Source organism: Coniophora puteana, assembly GCF_000271625.1.
Source record: "Coniophora puteana RWD-64-598 SS2 unplaced genomic scaffold CONPUscaffold_4, whole genome shotgun sequence".
Lineage (NCBI taxonomy): Eukaryota > Fungi > Basidiomycota > Agaricomycetes > Boletales > Coniophoraceae > Coniophora > Coniophora puteana.
Genome location: NW_006913056.1, coordinates 2,955,597 through 2,978,596, shown reverse-complemented (window position 1 = coordinate 2,978,596; position 23,000 = coordinate 2,955,597). Strand labels below are relative to the sequence as shown.

General features: G+C 52.5%; 9 protein-coding genes across 9 annotated transcripts; 4 read left to right on the top strand and 5 right to left on the bottom strand.

The window, feature by feature from the left end:
- Positions 1–173: 173 nt before the first annotated feature.
- CONPUDRAFT_152536 (uncharacterized protein) lies at positions 174–981 on the top strand (the record flags this gene model as incomplete). Its single annotated transcript, XM_007769061.1, has 3 exons — positions 174–452; positions 534–671; positions 745–981. The coding sequence occupies 3 exons, from the start codon at positions 174–176 to the stop codon at positions 979–981; spliced, it is 654 nt and encodes a 217-aa protein (XP_007767251.1).
- Positions 982–1,780: 799 nt separating this feature from the next.
- Positions 1,781–3,034, top strand: CONPUDRAFT_102330 (S-adenosyl-L-methionine-dependent methyltransferase). Its single transcript, XM_007769060.1, has 3 exons — positions 1,781–2,079; positions 2,137–2,246; positions 2,297–3,034. The coding sequence occupies exons 1-3, from the start codon at positions 1,964–1,966 to the stop codon at positions 2,956–2,958; spliced, it is 888 nt and encodes a 295-aa protein (XP_007767250.1). The 5' UTR covers positions 1,781–1,963; the 3' UTR covers positions 2,959–3,034.
- A 123-nt stretch (positions 3,035–3,157) lies between these two features.
- Positions 3,158–4,863, top strand: CONPUDRAFT_164442 (uncharacterized protein; the record flags this gene model as incomplete). Its single annotated transcript, XM_007769059.1, has 2 exons — positions 3,158–3,434; positions 3,496–4,863. The coding sequence occupies exons 1-2, from the start codon at positions 3,192–3,194 to the stop codon at positions 4,861–4,863; spliced, it is 1,611 nt and encodes a 536-aa protein (XP_007767249.1). The 5' UTR covers positions 3,158–3,191.
- Positions 4,864–5,043: 180 nt separating this feature from the next.
- CONPUDRAFT_81418 (uncharacterized protein) lies at positions 5,044–9,640 on the bottom strand. Its single transcript, XM_007768390.1, has 12 exons — positions 8,896–9,640; positions 8,545–8,786; positions 8,451–8,484; positions 7,686–8,379; positions 7,327–7,619; positions 7,045–7,259; positions 6,693–6,973; positions 6,557–6,627; positions 6,162–6,497; positions 5,687–6,107; positions 5,473–5,628; positions 5,044–5,403 (listed from the first exon to the last, which is right to left on the bottom strand). Exons 1-12 carry the CDS (start codon positions 9,390–9,392, stop codon positions 5,209–5,211), a joined length of 3,435 nt encoding a protein of 1,144 aa, XP_007766580.1. The 5' UTR covers positions 9,393–9,640; the 3' UTR covers positions 5,044–5,208.
- A 553-nt stretch (positions 9,641–10,193) lies between these two features.
- Positions 10,194–10,583, bottom strand: CONPUDRAFT_152532 (uncharacterized protein; the record flags this gene model as incomplete). The annotated part of the gene is made up of 1 exon (XM_007769058.1): positions 10,194–10,583. One exon carries the CDS (start codon positions 10,581–10,583, stop codon positions 10,194–10,196), a length of 390 nt encoding a protein of 129 aa, XP_007767248.1.
- Positions 10,584–11,042: 459 nt separating this feature from the next.
- On the bottom strand, positions 11,043–12,662 carry CONPUDRAFT_102323 (acidic protease 1). Its single transcript, XM_007769057.1, has 4 exons — positions 12,609–12,662; positions 11,804–12,550; positions 11,590–11,746; positions 11,043–11,535 (listed from the first exon to the last, which is right to left on the bottom strand). Exons 2-4 carry the CDS (start codon positions 12,017–12,019, stop codon positions 11,141–11,143), a joined length of 768 nt encoding a protein of 255 aa, XP_007767247.1. The 5' UTR covers positions 12,020–12,550; positions 12,609–12,662; the 3' UTR covers positions 11,043–11,140.
- Positions 12,663–12,903: 241 nt separating this feature from the next.
- CONPUDRAFT_164439 (uncharacterized protein) lies at positions 12,904–15,380 on the top strand. The gene is made up of 8 exons (XM_007769056.1): positions 12,904–13,040; positions 13,091–13,255; positions 13,312–13,411; positions 13,543–13,799; positions 13,851–14,297; positions 14,353–14,433; positions 14,482–14,592; positions 14,660–15,380. The coding sequence occupies exons 1-8, from the start codon at positions 12,966–12,968 to the stop codon at positions 15,314–15,316; spliced, it is 1,893 nt and encodes a 630-aa protein (XP_007767246.1). The 5' UTR covers positions 12,904–12,965; the 3' UTR covers positions 15,317–15,380.
- An 18-nt stretch (positions 15,381–15,398) lies between these two features.
- On the bottom strand, positions 15,399–16,789 carry CONPUDRAFT_164438 (uncharacterized protein). Its single transcript, XM_007769055.1, has one exon. It carries the CDS (start codon positions 16,654–16,656, stop codon positions 15,496–15,498), a length of 1,161 nt encoding a protein of 386 aa, XP_007767245.1. The 5' UTR covers positions 16,657–16,789; the 3' UTR covers positions 15,399–15,495.
- Positions 16,790–20,022: 3,233 nt separating this feature from the next.
- On the bottom strand, positions 20,023–21,875 carry CONPUDRAFT_122101 (cytochrome P450; the record flags this gene model as incomplete). Its single annotated transcript, XM_007769054.1, has 9 exons — positions 21,804–21,875; positions 21,607–21,736; positions 21,352–21,540; positions 21,135–21,286; positions 20,960–21,075; positions 20,794–20,911; positions 20,726–20,739; positions 20,424–20,676; positions 20,023–20,306 (listed from the first exon to the last, which is right to left on the bottom strand). The coding sequence occupies exons 2-9, from the start codon at positions 21,714–21,716 to the stop codon at positions 20,023–20,025; spliced, it is 1,236 nt and encodes a 411-aa protein (XP_007767244.1). The 5' UTR covers positions 21,717–21,736; positions 21,804–21,875.
- Positions 21,876–23,000: the final 1,125 nt, after the last annotated feature.

Below are 23,000 nucleotides of genomic sequence, written 5' to 3'. Positions count from 1 at the left end.
GCATGATGTCAACCGCCGGGAGCGTCGCGAGAGCGGACGTCCATGGCCACCTCCTGGTGAGAATCACGACGGCAGCAGCCTTCAAGGATCCATTCTGGAGGGCGGTCGTCTAAGCCTCAAGACTCATCCAGGCTACGCTCTGACAACCTGAAGTCGCCCGACGCAAGCCCGAAATGGCGACCCTCCTTCGTCGCTCCTTGCGCATAGCGCCTCGCACACTCACCCCACAAATCACGGCCTACTCGATCTCGACCATGGAACACCATACAGCAAAGCTTGACACAACCTTGACCAGCAAGATCCAACACTTTCTTGACTCGTCCAACTTCGCCGTCGTCGCCAACTTCAAGGACTTCAAGCCAGCGCAGCCCAAGCCCAACTACCGGATTGTGGAGTGGTACATCAACCATCAGCCCGACAAGGGCGTCACTGCCGTGCACATAGACAAAAACGTATGCTATCGACTCTTGTTATACTGGTTCTCCGTATTTCGCCAGTGAAGCACGCTGACCGACACCTATGCAATTCTACAGAATAACCCAGCAGTCCTGCCAGAGGGCAAGTCGTTGCTTCCCACTGTCGAATCTTTTGAGAACCTTCAATCCAATGTTGCTGGAATGAGCCCATCGTCTTTGGAGAACACGAGCGTTAGCATTGTTATTAACGCCAAGGTATGTCTCTGAATGTTCCACCCCTCGCCTCTCCTCAGCACTGTTCCTATACGCCAACCCGATTCCGCCATAGGAAACGATCAGAATCCTCCGTCAAGCTAAAGACATGAACGCCCGTGCGATCTGGATCCAGCCAGGTGCAATGGGCGAGTACGGTAGCGATGCTGGCACCCTCGACGCACGTCGGCAAATCGAAGAGTTCATCAGCACCTCCGGGTTGGCCGACCGTATGATCTGGGGTGGGCCGTGCGTAATGGTGGAAGGGTTAGAGGTGTTGAGGAAGCGAGGACAGGGTCAGGCTAAGTTCTGAATGCTGAGGATAGAGTGATGTAACCCCTGGGTGCTGTACGGTGAGTCCTGCATACTTTAACGAATGACAGTCGTTCTGATCATTATGGCTCACCGAGGCACAGATTCAGTTCGATGTTCAACAAGCCCTGTGCGCTAGGTGAACAATAAGATGCTTGAGTATGCTATCGAGCCAATGTATGCATAGGTACGAATATGACTGTTTTTGACCAGTCTCTGGTTTTGAACCAATCACAACTCCATATCTCTCTCCCATGTCGAACCTCACCTATTTCATGCGAAACCTAAGGTGAGAGCACACTGTACCAGGTACCCGCTTACTGCAGGTGTCATTCTGTAACCATGGCCGATAGCCCCAAAAACATTACATATCTTGCTCGAAGCCAGGCTGATCTTGTTGGTATCCTTTGAGAACCAAAGGTTATTCGTCGAAAGCAAGACGACAACGCTGATTTCGCAAGCATGATGGGTAGGTGCGTCGCATACCAGGCGGATGCTTAACTTTCAATGGTTCCGATCGAGTTATAGCCATGTTGTTCGGTTGTGTAGCACACGGGACTTTGGCACCGCAGGCGCGATCACCGTCAGGGGTACCCTTCTGTGCCAGACTAATACTCGATATAGGACAGGAAACACGCACCATAAGGGCGGTGCCTGTACTGAGGAGCATGTACGGCCGTACTTGACAGCACTTTATCCCCGCTATCAGGTGTAATGCTTGCTGATGTCCTTGTTCCAGATCCACACACGAAGAACGTTCCCTGCGGTTTTCCGCTACCGGCCGGTACTGATCTTCACCGGCTGGTATAAGCAGCTGACCAGATAACACCTGCTCCCTGTGAATCAGCCATACCTTCGGGCCGCAGTTGGGACTTTTATCAATCTTCGTTCGGCTCAGGACCAGCTTCTACTTATATCCTGGTGGTATATAGGTTCATCGTCAACCAAAGCACTTCACATGCTATTCTACCCCCTGCTGTATTATGACAGTCATCGCTGAAGCCACCCTCTCTACTTTTACTCCTGCCAAGGATCGTCAGTACCATGATGTCGATGGTGCTGCCTACTACCTTCCTGCTGACAAGGAGGAAGCTGATAGGTACGCAAGTTTACTTCATCATTCCCACAGTCGCGTCACGTTCAAGCCGATGCTCAGACTGAACGCGCAATACCTACTACTCAAAGACATCTTCGGTGGTAATGCCATATATGCTCCTGTAGCACTTTCGGGCGACGAATGGGTCCTGGATAACGGGACTGGGACTGGTTAGTGTTACCATCGACTGTTGCAGCGCAGTCTCTAATATCCACCGCAGGAGCGTGGATCATGGATGTACGCTCGGCGATCCCTCCGTCCATATCTATGTACGGAGTAGACCTCCAAACTCGCCTTGTACCGCTGAATCCGCCCTCCAATACGCACTTCCTCCAAGGCTCACTCCTCGACCTCCCACGGGACTGGACAGACAGATTCTCACTCGTTAACCAGCGCTTATTGGTAGCCGCCCTATCGCAAGACGACTGGAAGAAGGCTGTGAGTGAAATATACCGCGTACTTAAGCCTGGCGGGTGGGTCCAGATCCTCGAGGTCTCCGGTCGGCTTTTTACACCGGAAGGCCGGACGGACGGGCACGCAGATATGTTCAACAACATCGCGGGCAAGATTCGAGCGGGTAGAGGCATCGTTGGAGACTGCTTTGAAGATATTCCGGATCTCTTGCGTGGGCAAGGGTTTCGGAACGTTGCAGTAGTGGAGGAGCGACGGGTGCCGATGGGGAACAAGCATGGTCAGGTTGGCGAACGGATGCTCCGCAATATTGTAAGCCTCTACCAAGGCATGAAGTCCCCCGCCCTTGATTGTGGAACTGTCAGTTCGGAGAGGGACTTTGACAAAGTTGTGGACGCCTTTGAGGCGCGGTGTAATGAATCAGGTGGCATTGAAACAAGGTGGTACGCGTTTTGCGCACAGAAACCGTAGGATTAACATAGCAGCATGGTACTTTTTGGAATTCATAATTAATAGGCATGGTGATTGTTTCATCATTGGTCGCGTTGCAACATGCCAGTAGAGAAGCTAAAGCGCTAAAGTCCGACCGAGCGGGGCGCGAAATCAAGCACATCGCCACCGGCAGTGTATCCGTTACAGTACCTTCAAGTTAGTCTGATAGTTCAATCCGCTCGCCAACCCGTGTCTCCTTCATCACACGGACGATGCATCCGGCACTGACCCTAGAAGAAATTTTGCGCGATATATGTCTTTATTTCAAGTACATTGGCCCGGGGGAGGCTAGGGAGGGTAGACAGGCATTGACATCGCTGGCAAAGACGTGCAGAGCAATCAGTGCTGTATCCTTAGATGTGTTGTGGTCTTCCATTCACTTCTATGCACTGTTTTCTGCTCTGCCGTGTCGTGCCTTTCAAGTGAAGGTCAATGTGCCACGCAAAGATTGCATTGTGAGTGAACCATCACATCACTTAGCTTGTTTCCAGGGCGTTCTCACTTTCTTTTTGCTAGACCGGTTTCGACAGGTCTTTGGTCAGAGCGTCCGAATGGGTTCGTTTCCATCAATACACCTCGCGGATCCAACAACTCTCTCTAGCCGACGACCCACTCGCTCAACTTCTTGTTCTTTGCCAACTATTCCCCTCCCGTTTCAACACAGAACACTCATTTCCCAACCTTCAACGTCTCCTTCTCCCGCGCTACCACCGCGGCAACATCCCATGGCAGACCTTAAACGTGTTCCTTCTTCCAACACTGCGCGAAATACAGCTCTCATCATACTCTGACGGGGTGTCTGCTTTCCTAAGGTCCATACCACAGCATAGTATGTTGCTCAACTCCCTGCATGCCTTCTCCATGAGCACGGTGGGCTGGTCTGCCGAAGTTGGGGCTGCGTATGAAGAGGCGCTGCCTCAAATGCGCAGTCTGAAGTACTACTGGGGCCCAGGCGTAAGCCAATCTTACCTTCGGCAGATTTCGACGCTCCCATCACTCAGGCATATGACGCTTATGATGCAGGAGCCTCTTTACCAGGGTCCCGCTCCACCATTGCACAGTTTGGCATTTCCGGTTTTGTCCAAACTGCGGTTGTGTAGAGTCAATTTTGGAATGGCACTGGGGATCTTCAAGGGCATCAAAGACGACGAACATGAATATTCCCGGGTGTTATCGATCAACATTGACTCGATGACATCACCCTCGACAGGAGATCTCCATGAATTATCCGCTGTTCTTGCACGCTTCGAGCTCCTCGAATCCATCGTGTTATCCGTCAGAGCGAGCCGAAGGAACGAAGAATCGGTATCACTCGCCACGATACGCCCTCTCCTGCGTTGTTCATCTCTTAAAGAGGTCGATATTGAAACGAGGATGAATGTCTCCTTCACTGATACAGACATCGAGGCGATGGGAGAGGCATGGCATCTCTTGGAGGTCCTCAAGCTCAACTCGGACACATACTGCAAAACACCCCCTCAACTCACTTTGGACGGTATACGCGTTCTGTTGAGCATGTGTCCTCGCCTTCGCAGAGTTGGGCTTGCGCTGCGGGTTCCCGGATCAGATCGCGACAGCCCACAGTGGCGGCTCAACCGTCTAGAGGAGGACAGAGCGGCGGGCAGGAGCGCGGAGATATTGTCATCGTTTCGGCTCGGATACTCACAGATCATCGATCCGACGTTCTTTTGCGCCGTCATGTCGCAGCTGGCGCCAAACATTGATTATGTGGAGCTTCTTGGCCCTGATATACCCACAATGGTATGCCCAATCCTTCGGGGTGTCAAGGAGGCGCAGAAGATGGCTCAGGAGAGAAATGGACATATCAGCGAGTGGAGTTGGAACGAGTTAGACGCGCGGTTACTGCCTCTTGTTAGGCGTTAGATAATTTGAGGAGTAAGTTACTCATTGGATCCATATTTGTAGCGAATTTATTCAGAAATATAAGCCTTTTCTGTAGGATGTCAGTGTCAATATCCAAATTTCAGGGATGCGTGTCTCTGAGCACTACCTAGTGCGCATGATGTATCTAGTGATCGTCTTAATATGACAAGGTGACCCACAGTATGATATGAATAGGACTCAATCGGTACGAGCGGAACTGTACAAACTGGGTAGCACTGTGGCCTATCAGTCGCACTCACCACTCCGAATTGTGGACATCAAACATGCGTGGTACTCATTACAAGTCGTAAGCATATCCGGGTATAGCAAGAAAGCAGCATCACGTCAAGCCATAAACAATGCCCCGAATTCCTCGCTCGTTTGCCCAATCACGCCAAATGCTTCCTGCAGCGTCCGCCCCAAGAACTCAAGCTCCTGCGTCACGCCCTTCATCGTCAACGCATACGCGAAGAAGAGAAGCTGTCGCGAGGCCTTCGCGTCCCGGTTCTTGACGACGTCCAGTTGTCGGATTGCTTCCACCTAAACGAGCTCCGTCAGTTTTGCCGAACAGGGAGACGGAACAGGCCAGGGAGGGAAGAAAGGACTGACCAGACGTTGACGGGCTTGCTCGGCCGGAGGCAGATACGGCGGCAGCGGCGCCTTGAGGCGGAAGGCGGACGCGAGCGTGGAGAAGTACAAAATGATGTTGCCCACCATCTCATGCCGTTCCTTGTTCACCGGCAAGATGAAGTCTCTGCGCACGCTCTACATAATCATTGTCAGCCCCCGAGTCTTGTACGCGAACGGGCGGAGGATAACGCACAGTAAACCACTCCTCACGCGTCGTAACACATCGCATACTATGCAGTTTATCCAGTGTGCTCTGCAGACTGGTCAGGATCGAACGATACATGAGCACCGGGAACGGGCCCTTCAAACGGGGCTCGTGCACCGTCTGCGCGAGGAGGTCCTGCAGCTCAAGCAGCTTGATCTGAAGGTGAAGCTCCATCGCCATGAAGTCTTCGATTGAGTTGCTCAGCTTGACACGGGCAGCTTTAGGAAGGATATCCGGCATCCCCGCCTCGTGATCGTGGTCGAGGTTGCTGGCATTGAGTAAGTGAGCCTCTTCAGCGTCATCGTCGTCTTCAGTGTCGCTGTCGGCGTCGAAGAGGTCTGTGATGTCGCTCACGCCCGAGTTGAACGCGACGAGCCGGGTGTATAGCCATCCGATGTTGAGACAAAACCTAGCAGATAACTGTTTTAACAATGCTTCAAACTGCAGATGCAACAAGACGTACTCTCCAAGCGCATTGCTTAGCTCCCTCCTCGCCTCCGCAGGCCACCAAAACCGCGACACGATCGCCGCCCACACAAGCCCCAGCGTCACCGCTACGAACCGATGATATGCAATATCCAAAACCGAGCGTGTGTAGTCACCCCTCGACCGGATGTTGTATGTGTACAGACATGTGAGGTTGTACGTGAGAAGCACCATCCGGCCCGTCGTCGCGTACGCAGGCTTCCCAACGATGAAGTAGAAGCAGGGCGTGGAGAAAACAACACCGCAGAGGGAGAGCATGATTGCGTTGTGTGCAAAAAGTGTGTAGACACCTGCCGCAATACCTGCTGCAAAGCTGTAACGGCGCAGGAAGTTGAGTGAACGTCGAGTGTACTCGTCCAAATAAAAACTTACAAAGTACCAAAGAATCGATGAAAACTGGCAAAATTCGTCGCCCCAATGGTCGGAGACATGACCGCCATATACTACAAACATCATCAGCCACATTCCTGACTTACACTCAACCTCAGACAATGTCGAGGTCACCCACCGAAACAAGTGCCCACTCCCCCCTATATTCCAAGAACATTGGCCGAGTCCTATCAAAAAATGCCGGCGATGCCAAAATAGCAAGCGAGATCCCGTTCTTGATCGCGAACTTGATGTTCCTCCCTTTCAGTTTTTCACGCGTTTCCCACAGGCGGCGCTTAAGCCGCCCCAGGAACGGCAGGTTCGCGCGGTTGGGCGTCAAGATTGTATTGGGCGCGTGCGGCTTGAACTGGGGGAAAGACACCTTGCGGTGGTGCGTTTCGGGGGCCTTGAAGAAAGTCGCTGTGAAGTCACGATGCCGCACGTCAGATTGAGGTGTCAGACAAAGAGTAAAGACAGATGGCGAGACGCACATAACCGATGCTGGAACGCATCGCGCCTTGTCCTCTCATCTCCCGGTCTGGGTATCTTCCGTGCCTTCGACAGGCGCTTGAGCAGCCGCGTGGGCATGAGCCGCTTCCAGAATCCGCCGCGGGCGGCGCGGCTCTGCTCGCACGCGTACAAGCGGCGCATGGCATCTACGAGCGAGACAAGCTCGCCTGCGAATTCTTGAAGCGTAAAGATGAAGCTGCGAGCACACACACATCTCAGCATTTAGTGTCTGGCCAGTGCCAGATGGGATGAAGATGACGCACAAATACACCAAAAAGATGCTTTCATTATCTGCAGACCCGGCCATGAACGGATTCACGCCCTCTCCCTCCCTGTCCGAATCGCCGACTTGGGGTAGGTCCGAGCGCCGATAGATGCGCATGACTGCGTGGTTGGACGTGCTCTCGAACGTGAACAGGGCGCGCTCAATGTGCTCGATAGTCTGTTGGAAGTCCTGCGCTTGCATCAGCTGTGCCTGTTGTGCCTGATTTGGGTTCGTGGTGTGGCTGCTCGCGAACGCGTCGCGGAGGCGATCGATCGAATTAGTGCATGTGAGCTGTGTGTGATGAATAGAACGGGGTCAGCGCCACGACGACGCGGGGTGGAAATCAGACAAACGCACCGTAAGAGCCTTCATCGGTGGCCCAAGATCATCTACCAAATCCCCAAACATATCCGCCGAAGCCTGCAACAACGCCTCCTCGCCGTCCTCCGTGCCCATCATCGACACCCTCTCTGGTCCACTTCTCCCATCATGCCCTCTATCTCCGCCTCCATGCCCAACGACACTACTCGCAACACTGGCTGTCATGCTCGCATTTGCCCCTCTCCTCAACATGATCCTCCCGTCCCTCTCCCCCTTCGCAAGCTCAAACTGCAGCCTCGTCCCGCTCCTGAGCCCATTCAGATGCTGCGCGAGCCGAGTGAGGCTCGCCACCGCGTCTTCATACGCCCTTCGCGTTCGCGCACGGTGCGTCCCACTCAGGCCGCCGAGCCACTCCGACTCTGCCTCGCCGAGGATACGCTTCAGGCTCGTGAAACTCGCCTGGTGCGCCTCGACAGCCTTTTGTAGCTTCTCATGCGCTTGTAAGGGCTGGTGAGATGTGCCGGCGGCAGGCTCTTCAAGGAGAAAGGTGGAAGTGAGCATCTCGAGGAGCGTCGAGAAAGAATCGAGTGTTTTCGTCATAGTGCTTTGCAGGTTTCGGGTTGCGCTTTGGGGCCAGAGGATGACGGAGACAAGATTGGTGATGCATACGCCGATGACAACGATAAGGCAGACGCGGAGTAGGGTGGCTGGGCCGCCGGCTTTTACGATGCTATCCAGGCCAGAGAAGTAATCAGATATTTATGTTACCGGGGAAAAGGAGGCAGAAGAGAAGGTACATACACAATAGACATGATAATCGTCCCCATATTGACCGCTATACCGCATATATGCGCTCAGGCCCCGCAGAAAAAGATCAATGAAAACGACAACACACCAGTATTGAACGTTGGCTTGCTCATCCACACCTTCATATACGAGAGCCCCGACCAGCTGACGCCGATCCAGAGGATGACTAGCACGTCGGCAAGCCACTCCCACCCGGCGCGGACCTCGAACCACCAATACATGGAGACACTGCAGAGGCAGACGATGGAGCTGTAGACGAGCGTAATGAGGCAGAACGTATCCGACTCGACCATCCCACCGAGGGTTTTAGCAGGATTGTAGTACACCACTCTGAAGTTCAGATGTCAGCATTGGAATTAAGATTGGGTGTATGCGCATATATGCGCGTGTACGCGTCAACATGCGTCAATAGGGGGGAAATAGAAGGGACAATGCTTACATCGTAGCAACCATGTGTCCTGACGGAGAAGGCAAACCCTGGTCTTTCCCCAACGTGGTGATATCACTCAGAAGGGCCGAGAGTGGAGGGGCGAACGTGAAGAGGGATGCCAGATAGTAGGCAACTATACACTTAAGGACGTTGCGCCAGACTACCGGGATTGTCGGGATCTTCGCCCACTGTGGCATCCACGACTTGGTCGATGTCTTCCGATCTGGCGATTCTGTGCCTGCAACCGTTTGCGATGAGGAAACCGCGTCTAGCCTTGGGCTCGCGAAGGGACTGTCAGGGTCTGGGGAGGGAACGCGACTAGAGAATGCAGAACTGCGCAGGTCACGTGTTGGCGATGAAACAAGGTGGTCGTCGATGATGCTCGCTGCCGCCGAGGCATCGCGTGAAGGGGTATGGAGGAAGAAGCTGCCGGTGGCGGACCTTGTGGACGCGAAGCGTTGTCGCGCAGCAGCAGCGGTGCTCGGAAGCTGGCCCTCGTCTTCCATGAGCTGTTCAAAGACGGACCATTGGCGGCCTTGTGTTGGCCTGGCTGGCGGTTCGCCAGAGAGTGCTGCTGAGTAACGTCCGGTGTAGGAGGAAGAGGAAGGCAAGTGGTCAGACCGGGGGGATGCGGTGTGTGCATGGGAGTGGCTTCGATGTTCGAGAATGGGACGTCTGCTGGGACCTGGGCCTGAACTAAGGGTGTGATGGGAATGGGAGGTGCGTATCTGGGCCAGCGGCGGTCGTGCGTTATAGCTGGTCTCCCCTGTATGCGTCTCTGAACTACTACTGCCTCCTAGCTGTGGTGAGCTCGCGTCAACAGCAGGCCCCGTGGCATGTTCCATCGTGGTGGCTTGCCAGTTTGCACTGTCCCAGAGAAAGAGGGAGAGAGAAACGAGCAGGCAGGTTGAGATGGAGTTGATAGGAAAGAAGGATGGTCATCTGGGGCGTTGCTGACGCTCTCGGGCGCTTCCAATGTTCGGCTACCTTCCTCTTGGCTGCCTTGCCCCCTCTTGTCCCACCTTCACACGTGTCATGAAAAAGGTAAATCAACCCCTATCTCGCACTTCTAAGTTCTAATCAATCCAACTCTATCCCGTTCGGAAACTGTGTATCCGGAAAATTAGGGGCGCATTACATACAGGTGACACAAAACTGTCCACACCGATACCGCTCTCGGTGTACCCATAGCCGTTGCGATGTCGATACAAGCTACTGTGGCTCTAACGGCGACCCAAGGCGTTACTCAATTGCACCACCGGTAAAGTTTCTCCAGTGTGTGCACTGATATAACCATGCGAGAGCCCTCACAGAGTATAAGTATACACGAGCGGCTGTAGCTGGGAGACACCTTCCATCTTCCCTAACGCCTCCACTAACCAGCTTCTGTTCAAGTGAGGCGTGATACGCGCTTCCAAATCACCCCACATCCATCCGCTTATACGACCCTCCTTCTCCTTAATCATCCGCCGCGCCTCTCTTATCCCATGTGTGAGCGAGTCCGGCTGTATGTGTGTCGCGTCGATGCAGACATTTGGAGCTACCTGCGACATCACGACGCTGAACAAGACCCGATCGTTGATCTGCGAGTCGAGGTGATCAAACGAGGTAAGCGCAACGTTGGCACTGCCGGCCAGCTGATCGATCCTCTCTAGCTGCCATTGCGGGAGTTTGCGTTCCGAAGGCTCGACCTTCATTGCTAAAACAAGATAGAATAGGCGGGTGCAAGACGCTAGAAGGGTAGTCAAGCCGTCGAGCGTGGTGGTGTTCCGAGAACCAGCTAAGTCTCTCCTCGTTGAACATGAGGACCTCTAGGTGAGGCCAAGATGAGGCCATCTCCTTGATGTTGGAATTGGTGAATGTTATTGTCGCGGAGGAGAACTCGAGATTGAGTTTCCGAAGGGAGGCCGATCGCAAAAGCGGCCGGATCGTATCGAGTGTCAGCATTACGGCGGGAGAGGTGCTTTCGTTGGCGTCTGACAGCGTCTGACCCGGAGTCCTCGTCCTCAGTGTCATCGACGTCAACGTGCACGGGGGTGCACGACTTTGATAATAGGGGCTCCGATCCCTTCGGAGCTTGCTTGGCATGATCCTCGCCCAAGCCCTCAAGCAAGCCCTTGCTTGCAACCCTAACGAAGTAAAATGCCGATGCGTAAAGACGTTATTTTCATTATCATGAAAAAGGCTTCCCATCAGAAGGAGAAATAGACAACACTAGCACTATATCCTCTGCCTCGCATTCCTAACGACGAAATTAGGTATACTTCACCGTGACCTTGTTACCGCTGATCGTCGTCTGTGTAAGCTGCGTGCTGCCCTGCTTGATATCAATCACCGTGGCGCCGTCGGGCGACACGCTGCCGGAGCCCGTGGTGGCCGTCGCATCGCTGAAAGTGACTGTGCCGAAGTTGGCGAAGGGCACAAGTCCGCCGCCCTCCTCGAAGTCCTCGACAATCCACTCCGCGTCCTGCTCGCACAGCGCGGAGCTCGACGTGAGGGCCTTCGAGACCTTCTTACCGGTCGTCGTGTTCTCGATCACGGCGGTGCCGGCCGTCTTCGACGAGGCGGTGACGGTGACGGTGATAACGTCTCCCTCGCTGATGTCCAAGCTGAAGTCGTGTGCGACGTCGGGGTACCATTCGTACCAGGCTTGAATGAACCGTCAGGATGTCGTTCGGTGATACGGGAACAGGTGACGCTTACAGTCGTATGAGCCATCAGCATTGAAATCAACGCCGGTCTGGAGAATGGCATTGCTGCAAGAAGAGCCGTCGATGCCGACCCATGCGCTGGCAGAGGCGGAACCAGACCCAGTTGCCTTCGGGACGGTGAATGTGCCAGTCACGGCCTTGAAAGTACCCTACAGGAAATGCGATGAGAAATGAGAGTATATCATCATGCGCAAAAATCGACGTACCGCAGCCTTGCTCCAGACAGCACCGGCCCAGTTCTGAGAGAACTCCTCGTGGGTGACGTTGGTCGCAGCGTTAATCGCGCCGTCGAGGGGCATCAACGGTTGAGAAGTGCGGGCATTGCGAGCTGCAACACGGGCGGCGTGACGCTCAGCAGATGTGGGGATGGCAACAGCGGCAGATGCGAGGATGAGGTTGGTGAGGAGGGCGAAGGCGTACATGATGATGACAAACTGGATGTAGAAACTGGCTAGCAAGGATAGCGAAGTTCTGCTGGTTGAGATGAGGAAGTCGGGAGGAAAGACATTGCCCTTTTATACGTTTAAAGAACAGACGTCGAAGGGACGCTAACAGCTCTCGAGAGGATGATAGTTTACCCGAGATGCTGGTGCTGAATTGCAGTGAATTGCCTCGAGACCCGTGAGGCCTGTCAGAAATCAGGCACACGAAGACAGGAAGATAACGAAAACATATGGAGAGGTGGAGCCACAGCGTAGCGATAAGGTACATTGAGGGCCACAGCACCCGAAGACTTCGAGATCAGAGGACAGCAGACAGATTGTCCCGGGGCTGTCGACGAGAAAGCGAGAAGTCAAGATCATGGGACTGCTCTTGCAGGTCAATGTTACAGCTGTTCATCCTCTTCACGCGTGGGCCGCCGGCAAGCTGACAGCGATATTAAGGTTCGTTTCCCCGATAATCATCCAAAGGCGACCACGATATCTCGGAGAATCACAGTATGCTCAGTCTCGCTGGCGGAGTGAAGGTTGGTAGAGGCTTGAGATGCTTCGTCACAAGGAGAGTGCTCACGTTGGCTCATGAACGCATATGGATAGATGCGGATGGTTCCCGAGGATGGCCGACAGCTCCGGACTGATGTCCAGGTGGTTGTATTCGGGACCAGAAAGTGTGCCGAACGAGTGAGAAACCTGATTTTCGTTCTAACTCTGGTCCGTTCAACATGTTGTAAGATAAGTGACAGTAGGAAGTTGAAGGAAGTTGAAGCTGAAGGGCAAGTTTGTTGATCGTCGAGCAAACGTACAAACCGTGTGAACTATTCGGGGTTTGGTTCCGATCAGCCGCTCGCGCTTCTCGTGCTTGGAGTCGCATGTCCCGTCATCCAAATCCTCGACCTGCAGCTGGTCTCCGTCATCTTTCTTACTCGTCATGACATTCAATCCTCGTGATATAGAGCAGCAGGTATATGTTGCTTTATCAAGGTCAAAGAAGGGGAGCCCACTGGTGAGCAACCCAACCTTGTAGATAATTATATGCCCTAACCATACCACTAGAGACGGCGTGCATTCGATCGGCTCCTAGGCCTCACCCGGGCACCCGAGTCTGCGGCAAAGTCACTGGCAGCTCAAAAGATTCCTGTCCTATTCTCCGACTTTCCTGAGCTCGCAGAAGAAGCCATCAATGCCATCTATGATCTGTGCGAGGACCTCGATCCTGAGGTAAGCAACTCGTGTACTCATTCTCAACGTCAAGCTCATAGTCGTTCGCGTTACAGGTTCGAATGAGTGGCTACAAGTCATTGGTACATATTTCGGAAGTGGATTGTAAGCTGGTGAAGAGAAATACGGATGTGCTTGTTCAGTTGCTGCAGTGCGGTGAGTCCTCTCCCTTCGTTGTTCTTGCATGACGTACATGATGTCGGCGGAGGCCATGCGGACCCGACGACTTGACCCGTATACTGCCCCGTCCCTTAGAAATCCATCCGTCTGACTGCTCTGCTTCTCAGACGAGCCACGCGAAGCATCCGTCGTCAAAGACGCGCTCTGTCGACACCTCGATTTCGACCCTGTTGTCACGTTTAGCGTTCTCTGTGACCAGATGACACCTCACGAGCAGCAAAGCATGGATGGAGAGCAAGAAAACCAACACCTGCGCGAGTTGGTCATTCGCTTCCTGGCTCAAGACGCTCGGAACCTCATTAGGAGACATGCGGATGATCCAGGTAGTGAATCTGAGAGTATCATGGCGGAGAGTTTGTCGGAGGTATGTTCTCTGTCGTGTTAAATCCTATTTCCTGATTATATGCATCGCAAGGCAATCGTAAGACCTCCCACGTCTGATTCGGCTCGCGTTCTTGTCGACCTCATGTTATCAATGTCTTACTTTCGGCGTGAACCTTCCAGGGGGAGGAACCTCCTGATCGCTTTGATGAGGCTCATCGACGCCAGCCTGGATACATCCTCTACCAGCGCTTCTATGCAGGCGACATTCGATGGCCTCGATACCTACTTTGAGCTGGCAGAGACCGTGTCCTTACAGAAGAGACTCGCCTCGCCATCTGAGCTTCTTCGGTTTTGTCTAAACTCACTGGTCCGGGGAGATAAACTCAAGCACCTTCCTCGTCATCTACAGCTGTCGGCTGCTGGCGTTATAGCGCGGGCGCTCGATGAGTCGCGGGATGAACTACGCCTATCCTCAGAGATGCGCGAGTTTCATGCCCTACGCGATCAGGCGGTCGACGGGTGTCTCTCTTTACTCGAGGTAACAGTGAACCACCGCATCCGCTATCATGACGTCGTTTCTCATACGTGAGCAGGTCTTCACAGCACGACAAGACCTGTCGCTGAAACCTGCTGACCTCAAATCGCTGAGAACATTAATCGGCGCTTGCAAAGCTGTAAGTGGAATGTGCTCGACCTGGTACTCAATCACAGGGCCCCTCTAGCGAAGCGATTACACGTCTTGGAAGCCCTCGCCAGTGCTTAAGCAGATAACCAACAAGCTACTGCAGGTCAAAGAGGTGGACGCAGATAAGGCACTGGTAGCCCTTGTTAAGGTTCGCTATTTGGCTCTCTGCTCTTTTCGCGCTCTGTAACGATAATTTACGCCTACCGCACGAACAGTCATTGGCATCCGAGCCTCAGCCCCTGCCTTTGGATAAACCTCAGGCACCCGCGCACGGACCCAGCTCGCTACCACAGAAACCATCGGGACCTGTTCGGCCTCCAGCAAAACGGCCTGCCCCTACCTCTGACGAAGCGGAGTCATCTAGAGGCCGCCAACAGGCTCCACATCTGGACGATGAACATCGACACAAGAAACTGCGCAGCGGCGCAGACGCGAAGGGTCAGCCAGTCAACACCCCCGCTCACGGGCTTTCGCTGCTCAGTCGGATGACACCGTCCTCGCCATCACCATCGCCGTTGCCCTCCCTGGACTCGCCCGCGCCTACATCCCACATGAGAGGAGCACGAAAGCAGGCGGATATTACGAATCCACGGTCCATGTCAGATGAGGCCCCCCAGTCAAACGTCAGTGCGAATGTCAAGACTCGCAATACCGCTACCGGCCACAGCGCCAGTGGCGGTCGCCCGTTCTCCCCCGTGGTCGGCTTCAGCATCAAAGGCGCGGCCGGGCGTGAGCTCCGCGACAGCGGCACCGGGTCCGGCTCGGCATCGCCTTCGTTGTTGGAGAGAGTAGCGACGAGCTCCCCTGGGTCATTAGGGGAGCGGTTAGGTGGCGGTGGCGGTGGTGCAAGGAGACCCGGGCGTGGTTTCTAGTGTGTAGTATATATGGGCTAAGAGTATCCGTTTATCTAGGTTGTCGGGACTCTCACTACTCAGGTGCACGAATCAATTTCAGCTGAGATGATATTGCAAGGTACTTGGCTATGATTACAAGGTATCAGGAGCGTTCGACAAAGGCGGACATAATCTGACATCACGTAGCAAATTGTCCATCAAAACCGCTCCCTTTCCGAAATAAGCTCTCGCAGACAGTTCTCCGTTTCGAGCCAGCTGACCTTCAGCTTGTCCCAACTCTTCTTCGCGAATAACCTCGTCGAGAAGCCGCCTGAGCAACTAATGAACTGCAGCCGAGGTAACATTCCAGCCAATCTCGCCGCAGTAGATTGTGGATCTTCTATGAGTGAGCCGTACAACTCCAGCCGCATAACGCGTTCTGAGCGCACAGAACTAGGTGCAAGGGGAGAAGAGTTCACTAAGACGGAGGAGGAGGATGCGATCGGCGATCCCTCCGAAAGGAGCGGGATGTGCATGAACTCCAGCAATGCGCAGTTGGCGAGCAATATTTCCAAGTCGTTGAAGTTGATATGGCCCGAGCCTTGTCCATCGATCGAGAGGGCGCGAAGCATTGGCCACGACTTGCTGATATGGATAACAGCCTGTCCCGAGAGGGAAAACGTATCACTGCACCTAATAGTAAGCTTAGAAAGTCTCGAGAAGGCTGCCAGTGGCGCGAAAACTTCTTGGTTGAGCTTTCGTGAGCCCATTACACGAGGCGGACCGTCGAGAATAACCTTGAGCTCCGTTAGAGTATCGGCAGAGAAGGAGGAGGTGATGATACAGAAGAACGAATTTGCATCTTCGATGTTCCGGATGTCAAGTTTGAGCTGGGACATGGAAGGAAAAGGGCCGGTGTAGGACAGGAGGCCCTGGAAGTCCGATATAACACCGCGAACACAGAGGTGCTCGAGGTCCGGGAACATCGAGTCTTCTAGGGCATCGGATGGAATGCCTGTGACTTTCCACTCTGGTCCTCCTTTCTCGCCTTTGAAGGACGAAGGTGGTCCTGTCGCAAAAGGTGAAGTCAGATCTAACCTGCGCGAAAGTTGTCTGGCGGTGCTAAGCACCCCGGCCGAAGAGTTCCCAATAGATAAGTTCCCGAATCTCCCGATTGTCCTTAGAACTACTGATCCAGGCCCCTTCTGGATCTCGGAAACGTCGAATTTAGGGAGCGGAACCAAATCCAGAATGCGTAACCTCGGTAATGAACTTGCAGCGTCCAATATCTCACCTGACGGGCGCGGATCGTGCATCCCGAAGTAGTCGAAACGCAGCGCCTCTAACTTCTGGAGTTTGGGGAGAATCTCCACTAACATCGAGCCAAATTCCTGACAATGACCCGAGCCTGGAAAGAGAGCAACTCCCGAGTGCAACCAAAGACACTGCAAGGTGTTGGAGGATAGCTCAATGGCACGGGCCAGACTGGCACCGAAGCAGTTTACTTCGCCCACGAATATGGATCTGATTCCATGATTAGGGCTGGAACAAAGGGCGTCGAGGAATGCGAGCTGTGCCTTGCTAGGCTGGTAGTGTGCTGTCCAACGTATCTCGCGAATGGATGGGAACAGTGGGAGTGAGGAAGAGATGGGTCCTGTTAGATTGCCGCCGCATCCTTGCCTGCAACACAAAGCATCGTATACAGAAGATGCAATGCGGACGGCCCCTTCAGCTGACCCAAGCCAGCGATCGATTGTAAGCACTTTGACGCGTGTGGAATATCGGCTCCAGATGGTCCAGTCAGCTTCTTTCATCGGACGTTTGAATCCCTTAGGAAACAAAGAAAGCACGGATGTCAGCGATTGCGCCGGACGGCTGTCAGGTAGAACACGACTCACTACTCTCCGCTCTCGCTGTCCGACTTCTTCGCATCGCACTAGATCGGGCGGTAGACACATGATCAGCGGATAGAGATGTCCCAGATCCGCATACAATGCGTCTAGCGCATGGCCGGAGAGGGGCTTGCAGGACCTCGCGAGGCTGCATAGCGCAGATTTGCCACTGGCATTGAAGTCTGTGCCGTCGCGTCTTAAGAAGGAGCAGATGACGATGATGATATCTGGTACGTGCAGGGCCCGGTGCATCGTATGATTTACAAACCTATGAAATAGATGCGAGATGGGTGAAAACAATCGACGACGGGCGCTTTCGTAGACATGGGGGTGGGCCACGTGGTCAAATCCGGAGTACACTACAGCAGGCCAGAAGCCGACGCGGTGACAAACGTAGAAAAACTCAAGGCACATTCAGTGGCTTAAAAGGCGAGAAGGTATGATTAGATATAGGCGGACTGAAGAAACTGGTTTGGCCGACGTCCGGAATGCGAGAAGAGGACGGTTGGAGGTACGGGGGACGGCCCGAATCGATTGATCGTTCGGCATCCTCCGCTGGGGGTTGTCCATTGGCCCCCACGCCTCTCTTGACGCCGCTCGAGTGTTTCATTCAGTTCGCCTGTCAATCATCTCCGGGGATCTATACCATGGCTAGCCCACACATTGAGACGGATAGCACTGAAGAGAGTGGGTATCTCTCCTTCGGGAAGGGAAGACTTTGTTTTCGACAAGAGTACGTGCCACTCGGAGTCGCATTTAAACTTGGTAGCACCTTGTCTGGCCATCACTACTGACATGCCTTTGAAGGGTATTGCTCCGCATCCATGCGGATTTATCGATTGATGGACCCTGAGTCGATGGTATCAGCTTCCAGGATTGTGTATGCCAGCTTCCGATACAGCTGGTGCTGCTTTGTTCTTTCACGTCGTACGAGCGCATTGTGTCAGACCTACAGCACTGAGGGAGGGTCGAATCCTGTGTACAACAGTTTCCAAAAGCGAGGATACGGAAGGAGCGAATCGAGGCAGAAATCGCGCCCGGTACCACGGTAGATCTCAAATTGAGAGCCCTTGTGGTCCTCGTCGAAAGCATAAAAGGCTCTGCACGATGTAAAGTCTGCTCATTGGAACACAGGCAGGACATGGTGAGTGCACATTTCTATTGTATCATCGGCTCAGCTAAAGCGCACCCACAGAGGTCTCACTGCCTTAGGTTCTGTAAGGGATCCATTAGGCATAAGCGAAAGGGCTCCTCTCGCCTGGCTGATTCGTTCGAAATGGTGGTACTTAGCCTTCCAACGACATCACTTTTGCTTCCCCCTCGGACAATCGACAACTCTCTGGATCAAGCAATGGTCAACATTCAGCGCCTCCTTGATGAAGTTTCTACTATTTTGAGCGTGCATATGAGCCCATACTCTCGGGGCTTTGGCGGCAGCTCTCCGGTGCTGAAGCTGCAGTTCGAGTAAGTCACCCACCGTACCTTGTGGATCAGGTTCATAATAATTGACTGCTCCATAGACTTTGTGAGTTACGAAACCAAGTCGAAGAGGTCAACAAGGAGCACAGCCTCGAAAGGTCCAATTTTCATAACGAGTCTAATCTTCCGTCCCTCCGAGCTCGAAGGGCACGAGCCGAGAAACTCACGTCAATGATATCCAGGGGCTTGAATGCGTATTGGGACGCGATGGTAGGCTTACGCTTCCAAAATAGATGCAACCCCATTGTAACGCTCGCATCTCCAGGATTTGCTTCGTCTACATTTCGGAGAGAGAAAGGTCCGAAAAGACATGATAGATCCCAATAGTGGCATCTCCCCTCTCTGGTTTCACGGTCGACTCCCAGGCACTGGAAACTCCATCTTTGAGATGGCTTGGTTCAGAGACGAGTAGGTTATTCCCTTGTTCCCGAGATCTCCGTCCTATGTCTGCTGTTCTCGTCACTCCCACACTCGTTTAACACCCCACTCATTGTCACTCTCGTTACCACCGGTCCTTCTCGTTTTTGTGTCATGTGCATAGTATATCCCACATCTAGAGTCACCATTCACTGTATATCTACCGCAACTTCCCCACGTCACGATTGCTCGTATACCCATGCGTCGATATTTGTTTCTACCTTCCATCCATCTCCACTTAGGTGTCACTTGGTTTTGGGGGCGAACATCGTCTACTATCTTGAGCTTCGTAATGACAAACTCGTTTTTTGATTTTGCTATTTCCGGCGTCGAGCAATATTTTGGTTTAGCAATAGCTGGGAAGGGGTACAGGGAATGTGGGCGAGTGGTTACTTGCTAACTCGCGATGAAGACGAAGGATACAAATCACACAATGGGTGATGCCCTGGGAGAGCGCCGCCCAGCCATTAACATCTTTTGACGGAAGTCACATCGGAGAGACTTCCTGGATACTTTTACCCGCAGTGCGCTGGTGGCGTGGGACCTACAAAGTCCTGATGTCGAAGCCTTCACCACTATTGTAACTTATCTCAGCTACCATCCATTGGGGACTCACCGGCATGGCCGCAGGACGGTTTGAGCATCACTAGATCCTCGCATGGACAAGTAGTATTGACTATATAATACGGTGCCGCCGATGTGCAAAAATGCATGGTACAGAAAAGAAGAAGTGTATTACATTTGGTCGGCTCGAGCTTGACTCTAGAGAGGTGAAATTGCGTAGTAGTGGTGACGAAGAACTTCACATATATGCCACCAATTATATCATGGTTTGGCTCCCTTTGTCATATCAACTGAACGGCTTCTCCTGGGCGTGATCGAGCAGCGGAAACTGGTCGGTCGACTGAATGTGTAATAGTATGTTACTATTAGTTTGATTATGAGCCATTGAAAGGCTTACGTTGTAACTCCCGAAACCCACTGGGGTGCGACTTCAATATCCTCTCCGTATTCTCCTTCCGCCTTTGAGATGTTGAACATAGAGAGTATACTCGTCATCACCAGCCAAATCGAATTGTCAGCGAGATATCGGCCAGGGCACACGCGTCGACCAAATCCAAAGATCATGTTACAAGATGTATCGTCATTCAACGTCCCGTCTGAGTGAAGGAAACGATCCGGGTCGAAATGTTCTGGGTTCACGTATTTGGTCGGGTCATAAAATATTTCCCTATAATGGGCTTATTACTTGACGTGCGAAAACTTTCGACCGAAGTGCTTACCAGAGATTTAAGATGGCGACGCTCCCTAGTAGCGTAGTCAGAGAAGGTTTGTGGAAGAGCTGTCGGATAGCAAACGCGAACCTTTTGGTATGAAAAATCCCTCATAGACCTCATCAGCCGTGACTCGGTGTGGAATATTGAAAGGGACCACAGGTGACCACCGAATCGTCTCCCCCAAAACTGCATCTACCAATGGTAACGACTGCCTGTCTTCAAGTGCAGGCATCCTCGTCGTTCCAATAGTCGCTTCCAGTTGATCCTGCATGCGTTTTTGAACATTTGGATGAACAGCCATGAGGTACATAAAGGTCAAAAGCACGGAAGTCGTCTACTCGCTGGTTGTCAGAAAATATAAAGCGAAGGAAGCTAACACTGACCGTCTCGGCGTCAGCTATGGAAAAGAGTTAGACGTGTTCGCGAGGCCTTATCGAAATGACGACCACACCTGTATATGCCGTGAAGGCAGCTCCTTTGAGTGCATCTTCAACGTTGGTGGATTTTATCTTATCTTCCCAATTTTTTAGTACATCGGACACCATAGATATTCCAACGGTCCCTTGCATCTGACAGGATCATTACCTCATAGCGTCTCAGTGCTATTGAACACTTACCAAAGCATCTTGAGCGTATTTGAAAGGCGCCTCTGCGGCCTCATAGACTCGTGCACGAATGCAACTTATCTTCTTCTTGACGCCAAAGTCTGGGATCCACGTTGGTGCCTTCAAGACTGAGAAATATCCCGTTAGATATAGTACTAAAAGATGAAAGGGTATTGAAATATCGTACGAAAAGGGAAAATCGCAGCAACAACGACCTCAAATGAGACTATATTCTCGATAACAAGCTTGTCAACTCTTTCAACGAGGGAAATAAGAGGATTAGTGCTTGAAGTTGCCTCGTATCCGTAAACCACGGATAAGATGATTGACGCCGAAAACCTAGCATGTGCTCGAGGTTAACGGGGAGAAAGGATAGTGAGGCTTAGGTGTACTGAGGGACTTACGTCTGTAAGTGCTCCTCGAACAGCTCTGGTCTTTCAAGAAGGTTATCCATTAAGATATGCACTCTGCGCATTTGGGAAGAATGGTATCGCGGGACAGCTTCACGTCGAAACGCATCATGGTGCATACGCCGATGAAGCCGCCAAGTGTCGTTACATCCAATGAACCCCGTGTTACAGTCGAGACCCGTCCTTCCCAATGCAAGGTAAGTAAAAGAATATGTAAGTACTAGAAGTCTAGCGGCTAACACTACTTACTCGCTATGTGCATTCAGTGAAAGACGACCCGAGAAGGTTGTGGAACGTTTATCGAGAAGGGACTTGGCAACGCTCTCTGAACCGATTATCATTGCATCCTGGCCAAACATTCGAAGATGGAACAGATCGCCTTATGTGAATGAGTCTCCGCCAGCTAACAAAGAACAGTGAAGTGATTATTAAAATGGTTGACTTACCGTATCGACGTCTGAGACGGCCAAGCGACTTGTGAGGCGCGACACTGTCGAGCTGCAGAATATTTCCAATCACGGGAAGACCAACGGGTCCTGGAGGTAAAGAAGATCCACCGAAGCCATGTCTCTTTTTCCTGCTAGAGATTAGATGAGCGATATAGGCGAGAGAAATGCCAAAGGTGTAAGCTATGGCGAGATTCATTGTGTTAGCGCAGACTCTTCTGAACTGCCAAGCATATTTATACGTGCGCTGACGATATAGCTACAAGCGTTACTGGCTTCAGCAGGCAAGCCAAATGTGTTCGTGAAAGTGGAGTACTCAATGAGCGGGATTATTTACCCACTTTGAGGACTGCTTACGTAGAAACGTTCTCCATAGAGCTAGTGGCGTCGGCGCGAGCTTACCTTGTCCCTGATGAGCACTATTCCTAGCGCAGTCGACGCCGCCATAGTTCATTGCAAGTACAAGTCATGCATGGGCTGATAACGGCACAGAGGCGTATCTGATCAACAGATTCATCCAAATTCTGGTTATATTTCTAAATTACCTAGCTTAGATTGAAGCTACGCTTCCAAGTTCAACAATTTTTTGACGGATGGTTCGTAACACTGCATCATTCCACAAGATCAGATGCTGTATTGGGTTTAGAACGTGACATTTTATCTTGGAGATGGAATTGAAACTGAGCTGTTTTATTCCTGTGATTTCAACTGGTGGTCAATTGATGATGTGATGAAGAGTCGATGATGTCGATGAAGCTCCTGAAGAATGTTGGAAGAATCATTCCAAGAGAATGTCTAGCGAAAACCATGCGCTGTCGGAAGCAGTATCGGAGGTTTCCGGCACCCGAGCCGCGCCGCTGTCACATGTCATCCCCCAAGCGCAGCCCCAGCCGCTCGCGCCTCCCCGCTCAGTGAGCTCGAGGCCTCGCACAGTGCACACCCTTGCCACACATGCCCTCAATGCTTTGAACATAAATGACAATCGCGAGTTAAAGATCAAATGAAGATTTCTTGCATTCTTTGGACGCAGTCCCGTTTAAAACACACAGGACATGCAGTACAACGAGGGAGGGCTCAGATGACGGTATGCCTGACGCCCAGCGGATCCCCTAACAAGCTCCGTTCCCCGCACGTCCTCGCGCTCTTCATTTGTGCCTCTCCGCGCACTAGCCCCTCCCCCATGTTTTAGCACGAAGC

Bases quoted from the DNA above. Each gene is read 5' to 3' on its own strand.
- CONPUDRAFT_102323 (XM_007769057.1), bottom strand. From the start codon at position 12,019: ATGTACGCCTTCGCCCTCCTCACCAACCTCATCCTCGCATCTGCCGCT. The intron at 11,747-11,803 runs GTACGTCGATTT...CATTTCCTGTAG, and splicing joins CTGTCTGGAGCAAGGCTGCG to GGTACTTTCAAGGCCGTGAC. The intron at 11,536-11,589 runs GTAAGCGTCACC...GGTTCATTCAAG, and splicing joins TGCTGATGGCTCATACGACT to CCTGGTACGAATGGTACCCC.
- CONPUDRAFT_102330 (XM_007769060.1), top strand. From the start codon at position 1,964: ATGACAGTCATCGCTGAAGCCACCCTCTCTACTTTTACTCCTGCCAAG. The intron at 2,080-2,136 runs GTACGCAAGTTT...GCCGATGCTCAG, and splicing joins GACAAGGAGGAAGCTGATAG to ACTGAACGCGCAATACCTAC. The intron at 2,247-2,296 runs GTTAGTGTTACC...TATCCACCGCAG, and splicing joins GGATAACGGGACTGGGACTG to GAGCGTGGATCATGGATGTA.
- CONPUDRAFT_164439 (XM_007769056.1), top strand. From the start codon at position 12,966: ATGACATTCAATCCTCGTGATATAGAGCAGCAGGTATATGTTGCTTTA. The intron at 13,256-13,311 runs GTAAGCAACTCG...TTCGCGTTACAG, and splicing joins GCGAGGACCTCGATCCTGAG to GTTCGAATGAGTGGCTACAA. The intron at 14,298-14,352 runs GTAACAGTGAAC...ATACGTGAGCAG, and splicing joins GGTGTCTCTCTTTACTCGAG to GTCTTCACAGCACGACAAGA.
- CONPUDRAFT_81418 (XM_007768390.1), bottom strand. From the start codon at position 9,392: ATGGAAGACGAGGGCCAGCTTCCGAGCACCGCTGCTGCTGCGCGACAA. The intron at 7,620-7,685 runs GTGCGTTTGTCT...CATCACACACAG, and splicing joins CACCGATGAAGGCTCTTACG to CTCACATGCACTAATTCGAT. The intron at 7,260-7,326 runs GTGCGTCATCTT...GTGTGCTCGCAG, and splicing joins AGCATCTTTTTGGTGTATTT to CTTCATCTTTACGCTTCAAG.
- CONPUDRAFT_164438 (XM_007769055.1), bottom strand. From the start codon at position 16,656: ATGTTAGTGGAGATTCTCCCCAAACTCCAGAAGTTAGAGGCGCTGCGT.